Below are 15,678 nucleotides of genomic sequence, written 5' to 3' on the forward strand. Positions count from 1 at the left end.
CAGGGGCCGATACTGGGACTGGCACAGGGGCCGATACTGGGACTGACACAGGGGCCGATACTGGGACTGACACAGGAACCGATACTTGGACTGACACAGGAACCGATACTGGGACTGACACAGGGGCCGATAATGGGACTGACACAGGAACCGATACTTGGACTGACACAGGGGCTGATACTGGGACTGACACAGGAACCGATACTGAGACTGACACAGGAACCGATACTTGGACTGACACAGGGGCCGATACTGGGACTGACACAGGAACCGATACTGAGACTGACACGGGAACCTGTCCTGGGTCTGACACAGGAACCGATACTGGGTCTGACACAGGGGCCGATACTGGGACTGACACAGGAACCGATACTGGGACTGACACAGGAACCGATACTGGGACTGACACAGGAACCGATACTGGGGCTGACACAGGAACCGATACTGGGACTGACACAGGAACCGATACTGGGACTGACACAGGGACTGACACAGGAACCGATACTGGGTCTGGCACAGGGAGTGACACAGAAACCGATACTGGGTCTGGCACAGGGACTGACACAGGAACCGATACTGGGTCTGGCACAGGGGCCGATACTGGGACTGGCACAGGGGCCGATACTGGGACTGGCACAGGGGCCGATACTGGGACTGACACAGGGGCCGATACTGGGACTGACACAGGGGCCGATAATGGGACTGACACAGGAACCGATACTTGGACTGACACAGTGGCCGATACTGGGACTGACACAGGAACCGATACTTGGACTGACACAGGGGCCGATAATGGGACTGACACAGGAACCGATACTTGGACTGACACAGGGGCTGATACTGGGACTGACACAGGAACCGATACTGAGACTGACACGGGCCGATACTGGGTCTGACACAGGGGCCGATACTGGGGCTGACACAGGGGCCGATACTGGGGCTGACACAGGGGCCGATACTGGGGCTGACACAGGGTCCGATACTGGGGCTGACACAGGGTCCGATACTGGGGCTGACACAGGAACCCATACTGGGGCTGACACAGGAACCGAAACTGGGGCTGACACAGGAACCGATACTGGGTCTGACACAGGAACCGATAGTGGGTCTGACACAGGAACCGATACTGGGACTGACACAGGAACCGATACTGGGACTGACACAGGGGCCGATACTGGGGCTGACACAGGGGCCGATACTGGGGCTGACACAGGGGCCGATACTGGGACTGACACAGGAACCTGTCCTGGGACTGACACAGGAACCGATACTGGGTCTGACACAGGGGCCGATACTGGGTCTGACACAGGGGCCGATACTGGGACTGACACAGGAACCGATACTGGGGCTGACACAGGAACCGATACTGGGGCTGACACAGGAACCGATACTGGGACTGACACAGGAACCGATACTGGGACTGACACAGGGACCGACACAGGGGCCGATACTGGGACTGGCACAGGGGCCGATACTGGGACTGGCACAGGGGCCGATACTGGGACTGGCACAGGGGCCGATACTGGGACTGGCACAGGGGCCGATACTGGGACTGACACAGGGGCCGATACTGGGACTGACACAGGGGCCGATACTGGGACTGACACAGGGGCCGATACTGGGACTGACACAGGGGCCGATAATGGGACTGACACAGGGGCCGATAATGGGACTGACACAGGAACCGATACTTGGACTGACACAGGAACCGATACTTGGACTGACACAGGAACCGATACTTGGACTGACACAGGGGCCGATAATGGGACTGACACAGGAACCGATACTTGGACTGACACAGGGGCTGATACTGGGACTGACACAGGAACCGATACTGAGACTGACACAGGAACCGATACTTGGACTGACACAGGGGCCGATAATGGGACTGACACAGGAACCGATACTGAGACTGACACAGGAACCGATACTTGGACTGACACAGGGGCTGATACTGGGGCTGACACAGGAACCGATACTGGGGCTGACACAGGAACCGATACTTGGACTGATACTGGGACTGACACAGGAACCGATACTGAGACTGACACAGGAACCGATACTGAGACTGACACAGGAACCGATACTGAGACTGACACAGGAACCGATACTGGGACTGACACAGGAACCGATAGTAGGACTGACACGGGAACCGATACTTGGACTGACACGGGAACCGATCCTGGGTCTGACACAGGAACCGATCCTGGGTCTGACACAGGGGCCGATAATGGGACTGACACAGGGGCCGAAACTAGGGCTTACACAGGAACCGATACTTGGACTGACACGGGAACCGATCCTGGGTCTGAGACTGGGGCTGACACAGGAACCGATACTGGGTCTGACACAGGGGCCGATACTGGGTCTGACACAGGGGCCGATACTGGGTCTGACACAGGGGCCGATACTGGGGCTGACACAGGGGCCGATACTGGGGCTGACACAGGGGCCGATACTGGGGCTGACACAGGGGCCGATACTGGGGCTGACACAGGAACCCATACTGGGACTGACACAGGAACCGATACTTGGACTGACACGGGAACCTGTCCTGGGTCTGACACAGGAACCGATACTGGGTCTGACACAGGGGCCGATAATGGGACTGACACAGGGGCCGAAACTAGGGCTTACACAGGAACCGATACTTGGACTGACACGGGAACCGATCCTGGGTCTGAGACTGGGGCTGACACAGGAACCGATACTGGGTCTGACACGGGCCGATACTGGGACTGACACAGGGGCCGATACTGGGACTGACACAGGGGCCGATACTGGGGCTGACACAGGGCCCGATACTGGGGCTGACACAGGAACCCATACTGGGGCTGACACAGGAACCCATACTGGGGCTGACACAGGAACCGATACTGGGACTGACACAGGAACCGATACTGGGTCTGACACAGGAACCGATACTGGGTCTGACACAGGAACCGATACTGGGGCTGACACGGGAACCAATACTGGGACTGACACGGGAACCGATACTTGGGCTGACACGGGAACCGATACTGGGACTGACACGGGAACCGATACTGGGGCTGACACAGGAACCGATACTGGGACTGACACGGGAACCGATACTGGGACTGACACGGGAACCGATACTGGGACTGACACGGGAACCGATACTGGGACTGACACGGGCCGATAGTGGGGCTGACACAGGAACCGATAGTGGGGCTGACACAGGAACCGATAGTGGGGCTGACACAGGAACCGATACTGGGACTGACACAGGAACCGATACTGGGGCTGACACAGGAACCGATACTGGGGCTGACACAGGAACCGATACTGGGGCTGACACAGGAACCGATACTGGGGCTGACACAGGAACCGATACTGGGACTGACACAGGAACCGATACTGGGGCTGACACAGGAACCGATACTGGGTCTGACACAGGAACCGATACTGGGACTGACACGGGCCGATACTGAGGCTGACACAGGAACCGATACTGAGGCTGACACAGGAACCGATACTGGGGCTGACACAGAAACCGATACTGGGTCTGACACGGGCCGATACTGGGACTGACACAGGAACCGATACTGGGACTGACACAGAAACCGATACTGGGACTGACACAGGAACCGATTCTGGGGCTGACACGGGCCGATACTGGGACTGACACAGGAACCGATACTGGGACTGACACAGGAACCGATACTGGGGCTGACACAGGAACCGATACTGGGACTGACACAGGAACCGATACTGGGGCTGACACAGGAACCGATACTGGGTCTGACACGGGCCGATACTGGGACTGACACAGGAACCGATACTGGGACTGACACAGAAACCGATACTGGGACTGACACAGAAACCGATACTGGGACTGACACAGAAACCGATACTGGGACTGACACAGAAACCGATACTGGGACTGACACAGGAACCGATACTGGGACTGACACAGGAACCGATACTGAGGCTGACACAGGAACCGATACTGAGGCTGACACAGGAACCGATACTGGGGCTGACACAGGAACCGATACTGGGGCTGACACAGGAACCGATACTGGGGCTGACACAGGAACCGATACTGGGGCTGACACAGGAACCGATACTGGGGCTGACACGGGCCGATACTGGGACTGACACAGAAACCGATACTGGGACTGACACAGAAACCGATACTGGGACTGACACAGAAACCGATACTGGGGCTGACACAGGAACCGATAGTGGGGCTGACACAGGAACCGATACTGGGACTGACACAGGAACCGATACTGGGACTGACACAGGAACCGATACTGGGACTGACACAGGAACCGATACTGGGACTGACACAGGAACCGATACTGGGACTGACACAGAAATCGATAATGGGGCTGACACAGGAACCGATAATGGGGCTGACACAGGAACCGATACTGGGACTGACACAGGAACCGATACTGAGGCTGACACAGGAACCGATACTGGGGCTGACACAGGAACCGATACTGGGGCTGACACAGGAACCGATACTGGGTCTGACACGGGCCGATACTGGGACTGACACAGGAACCGATACTGGGACTGACACAGAAACCGATACTGGGACTGACACAGGAACCGATACTGGGACTGACACAGGAACCGATTCTGGGGCTGACACGGGCCGATACTGGGACTGACACAGGAACCGATACTGGGACTGACACAGAAACCGATACTGGGACTGACACAGAAACCGATACTGGGACTGACACAGAAACCGATACTGGGACTGACACAGAAACCGATACTGGGACTGACACAGGAACCGATACTGGGACTGACACAGGAACCGATACTGAGGCTGACACAGGAACCGATACTGGGGCTGACACAGGAACCGATACTGAGGCTGACACAGGAACCGATACTGGGGCTGACACAGGAACCGATACTGGGGCTGACACAGGAACCGATACTGGGGCTGACACAGGAACCGATACTGGGGCTGACACAGGAACCGATACTGGGGCTGACACGGGCCGATACTGGGACTGACACAGAAACCGATACTGGGACTGACACAGAAACCGATACTGGGACTGACACAGAAACCGATACTGGGGCTGACACAGGAACCGATACTGGGGCTGACACAGGAACCGATAGTGGGGCTGACACAGGAACCGATAGTGGGGCTGACACAGAAACCGATACTGGGACTGACACAGGAACCGATACTGGGACTGACACAGGAACCGATACTGGGACTGACACAGGAACCGATACTGGGACTGACACAGGAACCGATACTGGGACTGACACAGGAACCGATACTGGGACTGACACAGAAACCGATACTGGGACTGACACAGGAACCGATACTGGGACTGACACAGAAACCGATACTGGGGCTGACACAGGAACCGATAGTGGGGCTGACACAGGAACCGATAGTGGGGCTGACACAGGAACCGATAGTGGGGCTGACACAGAAACCGATACTGGGACTGACACAGGAACCGATACTGGGACTGACACAGGAACCGATACTGGGACTGACACAGGAACCGATACTGGGACTGACACAGGAACCGATACTGGGACTGACACAGAAACCGATACTGGGGCTGACACAGGAACCGATACTGGGACTGACACAGGAACCGATACTGGGACTGACACAGAAACCGATACTGGGGCTGGCACAGGAAACAATACTGGGTCTGACTCTAATTCTGCATCAAACCACATCTATAACTTTGACAGAAATTGCTGGAGCCGTCAGAAAACTGGCAGACGGGTCATCAAGTCGTAGACGTAAGGTATCAATAAAAGCAACTATTGATACCTGATTTCATCAATCAGTATCTAAGAATCAAGTCTTGCACTTTTTTTTCATCGTCATTGGCATGTCAGGTGGTATCAGTCAGTATCTGCTTTAGACAGTATCAACTTAGTAACAGTCTGCATCAGCTGGTATCAGTCAGTATCGGCTGTAATTCACCTTGGGGTGAGTCAGTATCAGGCTCCATCAGCTGGTAACATATGATATCACCAGAGGCTTTTCATCTCATAAAATCAGCGTCAAACTGGTTTGGATTGATCCTGGTCTTCGTCCTTGTGATGAAAACCAAGATTTATTTATCCAGCGCTGATCTCAGACGTGGCTCTCGTCCTGGTCCTGGTGCTGGTCCACGGCGGTTTGTCCACAATGCTAAAGTTTAAATACAACCAGAGAAAAAGAACCTGAACTTGACAGCGGTCTGGTTCTGAGGATACCTGGTTCTGAAGATTGTCCGGTCCTATCGTCCCCCTGGTACTGAGAGTCCAACTGGTTCTGAGGGGCACCTGGTCTGTGGAAGTAGTCTGGCCTGGTTCTGGATCTGTCTCATTGTGATTGTTGAGTCCAGATGTGTGACCGTGATGTGATCCTCCTTCTCCCCAGTTTCTCTCCGACTGATAACAAGTTTGCCACCTGCTCCGACGACGGCACCGTTCGGATCTGGGACTTCCTGCGCTGCCACGAGGAGAGGATCCTCAGAGGTACGCTCTGCTGCTGGTCGCTACGGGAACAAATAAAACCAATCCTTACACCATCGTGTGTGTGTGCGTTCAGGTCACGGTGCAGATGTGAAGTGCGTGGACTGGCATCCAACTAAAGGTCTGGTGGTGTCCGGAAGCAAAGACAGCCAGCAGCCAATCAAGTTCTGGGACCCAAAGACGGGACAGAGTCTGGCTACGCTGTGAGACGCACACACAGCCACGTCTGCAAGTGTGGTAGTCACCATGGTTTCCAGTCTGTTACTCAGGGTGTGTTCTGTCTTCTTAGCCACGCCCACAAGAACACAGTGATGGAAGTGAAATGGAACCTGAATGGGAACTGGCTGCTGACGGCTTCGCGGGACCACCTGTGTAAGCTGTTCGACATCAGGAACCTGAAGGAGGAGCTGCAGATCTTCAGAGGACACAAGAAGGAGGCCACAGGTGAGACGGGACCCTGAAGACGCTGAAACCCAAAGAATCTGAGACCTTAAACCTGTCTGTGTCCTCAGCTGTAGCCTGGCATCCGGTCCACGAGGGCTTGTTCGCCAGCGGAGGTTCTGACGGGTCGCTGCTGTTCTGGCACACTGGGTGAGAACCAGGGAGTAGGACCAGGATGTAAAGTAAAACTGGGGAGTAGAACCAGGGAGTAGGACTAGGATGTAAAGTAAAACTGGGGAGTAGAACCACTGAGTATGACCAGGATGTAAAGTAAAACTGGGGAGTAGAACCAGGGAGTAGGACCAGGATGTAAAGTAAAACCAGGGAGTAGGACCAGGATGTAAAGTAAAACTGGAGAGTAGAACCACTGAGTATGACCAGGATGTAAGGTAAAACTGGGGAGTAGAACCACTGAGTATGACCAGGATGTAAAGTAAAACTGGGGAGTAGAACTAGGATGTAAAGTAAAACTGGGGAGTAGAACTAGGATGTAAAGTAAAACCAGGGAGTAGGACCAGGGTGTAAAGTAAAACCAGGGAGTAGGACCAGGATGTAAAGTAAAACTGGGGAGTAGAACCACTGAGTATGACCAGGATGTAAAGTAAAACTGGGGAGTAGAACTAGGATGTAAAGTAAAACTGGGGAGTAGAACCACTGAGTATGACCAGGATGTAAAGTAAAACTGGGGAGTAGAACCAGGGAGTAGGACCAGGATGTAAAGTAAAACCAGGGAGTATGACCAGGATGTAAAGTAAAACTGGAGAGTAGAACCACTGAGTATGACCAGGATGTAAAGTAAAACTGGGGAGTAGAACCACTGAGTATGACCAGGATGTAAAGTAAAACTGGGGAGTAGAACCACTGAGTATGACCAGGATGTAAAGTAAAACTGGGGAGTAGAACTAGGATGTAAAGTAAAACTGGGGAGTAGACCCACTGAGTATGACCAGGATGTAAAGTAAAACTGGGGAGTAGAACCAGGGAGTAGGACCAGGATGTAAAGTAAAACCAGGGAGTAGGACCAGGATGTAAAGTAAAACTGGAGAGTAGAACCACTGAGTATGACCAGGATGTAAAGTAAAACTGGGGAGTAGAACTAGGATGTAAAGTAAAACTGGGGAGTAGAACTAGGATGTAAAGTAAAACCAGGGAGTAGGACCAGGATGTAAAGTAAAACTGGAGAGTAGAACCACTGAGTATGACCAGGATGTAAAGTAAAACTGGGGAGTAGAACCACTGAGTATGACCAGGATGTAAAGTAAAACTGGGGAGTAGAACTAGGATGTAAAGTAAAACTGGGGAGTAGACCCACTGAGTATGACCAGGATGTAAAGTAAAACCAGGGAGGAGGACCAGGATGTAAAGTAAAACTGGGGAGTAGAACCACTGAGTATGACCAGGATGTAAAGTAAAACTGGGGAGTAGAACCACTGAGTATGACCAGGATGTAAAGTAAAACTGGGGAGTAGAACTAGGATGTAAAGTAAAACTGGGGAGTAGACCCACTGAGTATGACCAGGATGTAAAGTAAAACTGGGGAGTAGAACCAGGGAGTATGACCAGGATGTAAAGTAAAACTGGGGAGTAGAACTAGGATGTAAAGTAAAACTGGGGAGTAGACCCACTGAGTATGACCAGGATGTAAAGTAAAACCAGGGAGGAGGACCAGGATGTAAAGTAAAACTGGGGAGTAGAACCACTGAGTATGACCAGGATGTAAAGTAAAACTGGGGAGTAGAACCACTGAGTATGACCAGGATGTAAAGTAAAACTGGGGAGTAGAACTAGGATGTAAAGTAAAACTGGGGAGTAGACCCACTGAGTATGACCAGGATGTAAAGTAAAACTGGGGAGTAGAACCAGGGAGTAGGACTAGGATGTAAAGTAAAACTGGGGAGTAGAACAAGGGACAAGAGCCAGGAGGTAGAACCAGGGACTAAAACTAGGAAGTAAAACCAGGGAGTAGAACTAGGATGTGAAGTAAAACTGGGAGGTAGAAATAGGGACTAGAACTAGGATGTAAAGTAAAACCAGGGAGTATGACCAGGATGTAAAGTAAAACTGGGGAGTAGAACTAGGATGTAAAGTAAAACTGGGGAGTAGAACTAGGATGTAAAGTAAAACCAGGGAGTAGGGCCAGGATGTAAAGTAAAACTGGGGAGTAGAACCAGGGAGTAGAACTAGGATGTAAAGTAAAACTGGGGAGTAGAACCAGGGAGTAGAACTAGGATGTAAAGTAAAACTGGGGAGTAGAACCAGGGAGTAGAACTAGGATGTAAAGTAAAACTGGGGAGTAGAACCAGGGAGTAGAACTAGGATGTAAAGTAAAACTGGGGAGTAGAACCAGGGAGTAGGACCAGGATGTAAAGTAAAACTGGTGAGTAGAACAAGGGACTAAAACCAGGGAGTAGAACCAGGGGGTAGAGCTAATGTGAAGTAAAGCTAGGAAGTAGAAATGGGGACTAGAACTAGGATGTAAAGTAAAACCAGGAAGTAGAACTTGGAAGTGGAACCAGGCACTAGAACCAGGATGTAAAGTTAAACCAGGGACTAGAACCACAGACTACAAGCAGGAAATAGAACCACAGACTAGAAGCAGGAACTAGAACCAGGAAATAGAACCAGGAAGGAGAACCGGGGAGTGGACTGACTGGCGGCTGTGTTGGTACCAGGGTGGAGAAGGAGGTTGGAGGAATGGAGATGGCTCATGAGGGGATGATCTGGAGTCTGGCCTGGCATCCGCTGGGTCACATCCTGTGTTCCGGTTCCAACGACCACACCAGGTACACACACCTACACACACACACACCAGGTACACACACACACACACACCAGTACACACACCCACACACCAGGTACACACACACACACACACACACACACACACACACCAGGTACACACACCTACACACACACACACCAGGTACACACACACACACACACACACACACCAGGTACACACACCTACACACACACACACCAGGTACACACCTCTACACACACACTGAGACAATGTGTGTGTAGAGGTGTGACCCTCCTGTCTTCCGGTTCTTCAGTAAGTTCTGGACCAGGAACCGCCCCGGGGACAAGATGAGGGACCGCTACAACCTAAACCTGCTTCCCGGGATGTCGGAGGACGGCGTGGAGTACGGTGAGTCTCGGGGGACAAACGGCAGCAGGATGGTTGTTTGACATCGGTCCGACTGATGGCGTTTGTTTCAGATGACGTGGAGCCAAACAACATGGCCGCCATTCCTGGGATGGGCATTCCCGAGCAGCTGAAGGCAGCGATGGAGCAGGAACAGAGTGAGTCTCGTCCCGAGAACATCTGCTTTCAGGACGACCACGCCTGCTGCAACGCCTCCAGGATGTAGATTGGTCTGACCTTTGAGGTGGGCGTGGTTAATACGGAACGAAGCGGACAGACGAAACGGTTGTTAAAACAGCTAATGGAGGCGGTGAGAAAGTCCCGCCGCGCGCACACGTGCCCCTTTCCCGCCGCGCGCACACGTGCCCCTTTCCCGCCGCGCGCACACGTGCCTCTTTCCCGCCGCGCGCACACGTGCCTCTTTCCCGCCGCGCGCACACGTGCCTCTTTCCCGCCGCGCGCACACGGGCCCCTTTCCCGCCGCGCGCACACGTGCCCCTTTCCCGCCGCGCGCACACGTGCCCCTTTCCCGCCGCGCGCACACGTGCCCCTTTCCCGCCGCGCGCACACGTGCCCCTTTCCCGCCGCGCGCACACGTGCCCCTTTCCCGCCGCGCGCACACGTGCCCCTTTCCCGCCGCGCGCACACGTGCCCCTTTCCCGCCGCGCGCACACGTGCCCCTTTCCCGCCGCGCGCACACGTGCCCCTTTCCCGCCGCGCGCACACGTGCCCCTTTCCCGCCGCGCGCACACGTGCCCCTTTTCCGCCGCGCGCACACGTGCCCCTTTCCCGCCGCGCGCGCACGTGCCCCTTTCCCGCCGCGCGCGCACGTGCCCCTTTCCCGCCGCGCGCGCACGTGCCCCTTTCCCGCCGCGCGCGCACGTGCCCCTTTCCCGCCGCGCGCGCACGTGCCCCTTTCCCGCCGCGCGCGCACGTGCCCCTTTCCCGCCGCGCGCGCACGTGCCCCTTTCCCGCCGCGCGCGCACGTGCCCCTTTCCCGCCGCGCGCGCACGTGCCCCTTTCCCGCCGCGCGCGCACGTGCCCCTTTCCCGCCGCGCGCACACGTGCCCCTTTCCCGCCGAGCGCACACGTGCTCCTTTCCCGCCGAGCGCACACGTGCCCCTTTCCCGCCGCGCGCACACGTGCCCCTTTCCCGCCGCGCGCACACGTGCCCCTTTCCCGCCGCGCGCACACGTGCTCCTTTCCCGCCGAGCGCACACGTGCCCCTTTCCCGCCGAGCGCACACGTGCCCCTTTCCCGCCGCATGCACAGAAGCTTTTGCTGGAGGGTGGAACCGGCCTAACTCAGGTGTGTCTGCAGGTAAAGAAGCTGCTCCTGAGGTGGAGATGTCCATTCCTGGCCTGGACTGGGGAATGGATGAGGTGATGGGGAAGGACGCCAAGAAGGTCCCTCAGAAGAAAGTTCCATATGCCAAACCGATCCCAGCACAGTTCCAGCAGGTAAGAACTGGGATCCTGGGACGGCTCTGGCCTCCTGGAGTATCCCAGACCGTGAAGATGAGTTTCTGTCTGCAGGCCTGGGCAGAGAACAAAGTCCCCATGATGCCTTCCTCTGGAGACCTCCCCAAAGACAGGAAGGTGGAGCAGAAGGTGGACCTGAAGAAGAAGACTCAGGCGGAGCTGGAGCAGGAGATGGCGGCGCTGCAGTACACCAACCCCATGCTGCTGGAAGTGGGTTTCCATCACGCTGATGACAGTAGCACAAAACCTGCAACAGATACCTAAACCAGTAGAGTGTGGTAGAACCAGTTTACAACCATTAGGACAAAGGTTAAACTAGTTAGAACCAGCTACACTGTGGTAGAACCAGTTTACAACCATTAGCACGAAGGTTAAACTAGTTAGAACCAGTTACACTGTGGTAGAACCAGGTTACAACCATTAGGACAAAGGTTAAACTAGTTAGAACCAGCTACACTGTGGTAGAACCAGTTTACAACCATTAGCACAAAGGTTAAACTAGTTAGAACCAGTTACACTGTGGTAGAACCAGGTTACAACCATTAGCATGAAGGTTAAACTAGTTAGAACCAGTTACACTGTGGTAGAACCAGTTTACAACCATTAGCACAAAGGTTAAACTAGTTAGAACCAGTTACACTGTGGTAGAACCAGGTTACAACCATTAGGACGAAGGTTAAACTAGTTAGAACCAGTTACACTGTGGTAGAACCAGTTTACAACCATTAGCACGAAGGTTAAACTAGTTAGAACCAGTTACACTGTGGTAGAACCAGGTTACAACCATTAGGACAAAGGTTAAACTAGTTAGAACCAGCTACACTGTGGTAGAACCAGTTTACAACCATTAGCACAAAGGTTAAACTAGTTAGAACCAGTTACACTGTGGTAGAACCAGGTTACAACCATTAGGACGAAGGTTAAACTAGTTAGAACCAGTTACACTGTGGTGGAACCAGTTTACAACCATTAGCATGAAGGTTTAACTAGTTAGAACCAGTTACACTGTGGTGGAACCAGGTTACAACCATTAGCATGAAGGTTTAACTAGTTAGAACCAGTGATGCTGTGGTGGAACCGGTTTACAACCATTAGCGTGAAGGTTTAACTAGTTAGAACCAGTTACACTGTGGTAGAACCAGGTTACAACCATTAGCATGAAGGTTTAACTAGTTAGAACCAGTGACGCTGTGGTGGAACCGGTTTACAACCATTAGCATGAAGGTTAACTAGTTAGAACCAGTTACACTGTGGTAGAACCAGGTTACAACCATTAGCATGAAGGTTTAACTAGTTAGAACCAGTGACGCTGTGGTGGAACCGGTTTACAACCATTAGCATGAAGGTTAAACTAGTTAGAACCAGTTACACTGTGGTGGAACCAGGTTACAACCATTAGCATGAAGGTTAAACTAGTTAGAACCAGTTACACTGTGGTGGAACCAGGTTACAACCATTAGCATGAAGGTTAAACTAGTTAGAACCAGTTACACTGTGGTGGAACCAGGTTACAACCATTAGCATGAAGGTTTAACTAGTTAGAACCAGTTACACTGTGGTGGAACCAGGTTACAACCATTAGCATGAAGGTTTAACTAGTTAGAACCAGTGACGCTGTGGTGGAACCGGTTTACAACCATTAGCATGAAGGTTTAACTAGTTAGAACCAGTTACACTGTGGTGGAACCGGTTTACAACCATTAGCATGAAGGTTTAACTAGTTAGAACCAGTTACACTGTGGTGGAACCAGGTTACAACCATTAGCATGAAGGTTTAACTAGTTAGAACCAGCTACACTGTAGTAGAACCAGTTTACAACCATTAGCACAAAGGTTAAACTAGTTAGAACCAGTTACACTGTGGTAGAACCAGGTTACAACCATTAGGACGAAGGTTAAACTAGTTAGAACCAGTTACACTGTGGTAGAACCAGTTTACAACCATTAGCACGAAGGTTAAACTAGTTAGAACCAGTTACACTGTGGTAGAACCAGGTTACAACCATTAGGACGAAGGTTAAACTAGTTAGAACCAGTTACACTGTGGTAGAACCAGGTTACAACCATTAGGACGAAGGTTAAACTAGTTAGAACCAGTTACACTGTGGTGGAACCAGTTTACAATCATTAGCATGAAGTTAAACTAGTTAGACTCAGTGACATTGTGGTGGAACCGGTTTACAACCATTAGCATGAAGTTAAACTAGTTAGACTCAGTGACATTGTGGTGGAACCGGTTTACAACCATTAGCATGAAGGTTTAACTAGTTAGACTCAGTGACATTGTGGTGGAACCAGGTTACAACCATTAGCATGAAGGTTTAACTAGTTAGAACCAGTTACACTGTGGTGGAACCAGGTTACAACCATTAGCATGAAGGTTTAACTAGTTAGAACCAGTGACGCTGTGGTGGAACCGGTTTACAACCATTAGCATGAAGGTTAAACTAGTTAGAACCAGTTACACTGTGGTGGAACCAGGTTACAACCATTAGCATTAAGGTTAAACTAGTTAGAACCAGTTACACTGTGGTAGAACCAGTTTACAACCATTAGCACGAAGGTTAAACTAGTTAGAACCAGTTACACTGTGGTAGAACCAGGTTACAACCATTAGGACGAAGGTTAAACTAGTTAGAACCAGTTACACTGTGGTGGAACCGGTTTACAACCATTAGCATGAAGGTTAAACTAGTTAGAACCAGTTACACTGTGGTGGAACCAGGTTACAACCATTAGCATTAAGGTTTAACTAGTTAGAACCAGTTACACTGTGGTAGAACCAGTTTACAACCATTAGCACGAAGGTTAAACTAGTTAGAACCAGTTACACTGTGGTGGAACCAGGTTACAACCATTAGGACGAAGGTTAAACTAGTTAGAACCAGTTACACTGTGGTAGAACCAGGTTACAACCATTAGGACGAAGGTTAAACTAGTTAGAACCAGTTACACTGTGGTGGAACCAGGTTACAATCATTAGCATGAAGTTAAACTAGTTAGACTCAGTGACATTGTGGTGGAACCAGGTTACAACCATTAGCATTAAGGTTAAACTAGTTAGAACCAGCTACACTGTGGTAGAACCAGTTTACAACCATTAGCACAAAGGTTAAACTAGTTAGAACCAGTTACACTGTGGTAGAACCAGGTTACAACCATTAGCATGAAGGTTAAACTAGTTAGAACCAGTTACACTGTGGTAGAACCAGTTTACAACCATTAGCACAAAGGTTAAACTAGTTAGAACCAGTTACACTGTGGTAGAACCAGGTTACAACCATTAGGACGAAGGTTAAACTAGTTAGAACCAGTTACACTGTGGTAGAACCAGTTTACAACCATTAGCACGAAGGTTAAACTAGTTAGAACCAGTTACACTGTGGTAGAACCAGGTTACAACCATTAGGACAAAGGTTAAACTAGTTAGAACCAGCTACACTGTGGTAGAACCAGTTTACAACCATTAGCACAAAGGTTAAACTAGTTAGAACCAGTTACACTGTGGTAGAACCAGGTTACAACCATTAGGACGAAGGTTAAACTAGTTAGAACCAGTTACACTGTGGTGGAACCAGTTTACAACCATTAGCATGAAGTTAAACTAGTTAGACTCAGTGACATTGTGGTGGAACCGGTTTACAACCATTAGCGTGAAGGTTTAACTAGTTAGAACCAGTTACACTGTGGTGGAACCAGGTTACAACCATTAGCATGAAGGTTTAACTAGTTAGAACCAGTTACACTGTGGTGGAACCAGGTTACAACCATTAGCATGAAGGTTTAACTAGTTAGAACCAGTGACGCTGTGGTGGAACCGGTTTACAACCATTAGCATGAAGGTTTAACTAGTTAGAACCAGTTACACTGTGGTGGAACCGGTTTACAACCATTAGCATGAAGGTTTAACTAGTTAGAACCAGTTACACTGTGGTGGAACCAGGTTACAACCATTAGCATGAAGGTTAAACTAGTTAGAACCAGCTACACTGTAGTAGAACCAGTTTACAACCATTAGCACAAAGGTTAAACTAGTTAGAACCAGTTACACTGTGGTAGAACCAGGTTACAACCATTAGGACGAAGGTTAAACTAGTTAGAACCAGTTACACTGTGGTA

At 51.2% G+C, this 15,678-nt stretch overlaps 1 protein-coding gene across 1 annotated transcript in view; it reads left to right on the top strand.

Annotated features, from left to right (window-relative positions):
• The window catches only part of wdr33 (WD repeat domain 33), a 136,050-nt gene that overhangs the window by 59,276 nt on the left and 61,096 nt on the right, over positions 1 to 15,678 (top strand). Inside the window, 9 exon segments of the mRNA XM_079243357.1 lie at positions 6,395 to 6,492; positions 6,566 to 6,692; positions 6,779 to 6,933; positions 7,002 to 7,080; positions 9,603 to 9,713; positions 9,987 to 10,081; positions 10,153 to 10,236; positions 11,399 to 11,538; positions 11,614 to 11,769. Coding sequence (XP_079099483.1) covers positions 6,395 to 6,492; positions 6,566 to 6,692; positions 6,779 to 6,933; positions 7,002 to 7,080; positions 9,603 to 9,713; positions 9,987 to 10,081; positions 10,153 to 10,236; positions 11,399 to 11,538; positions 11,614 to 11,769 — 1,045 coding nt within the window.

Source organism: Telmatherina bonti, assembly GCF_933228915.1.
Source record: "Telmatherina bonti genome assembly, chromosome: 7".
Classification (NCBI taxonomy): domain Eukaryota; kingdom Metazoa; phylum Chordata; class Actinopteri; order Atheriniformes; family Telmatherinidae; genus Telmatherina; species Telmatherina bonti.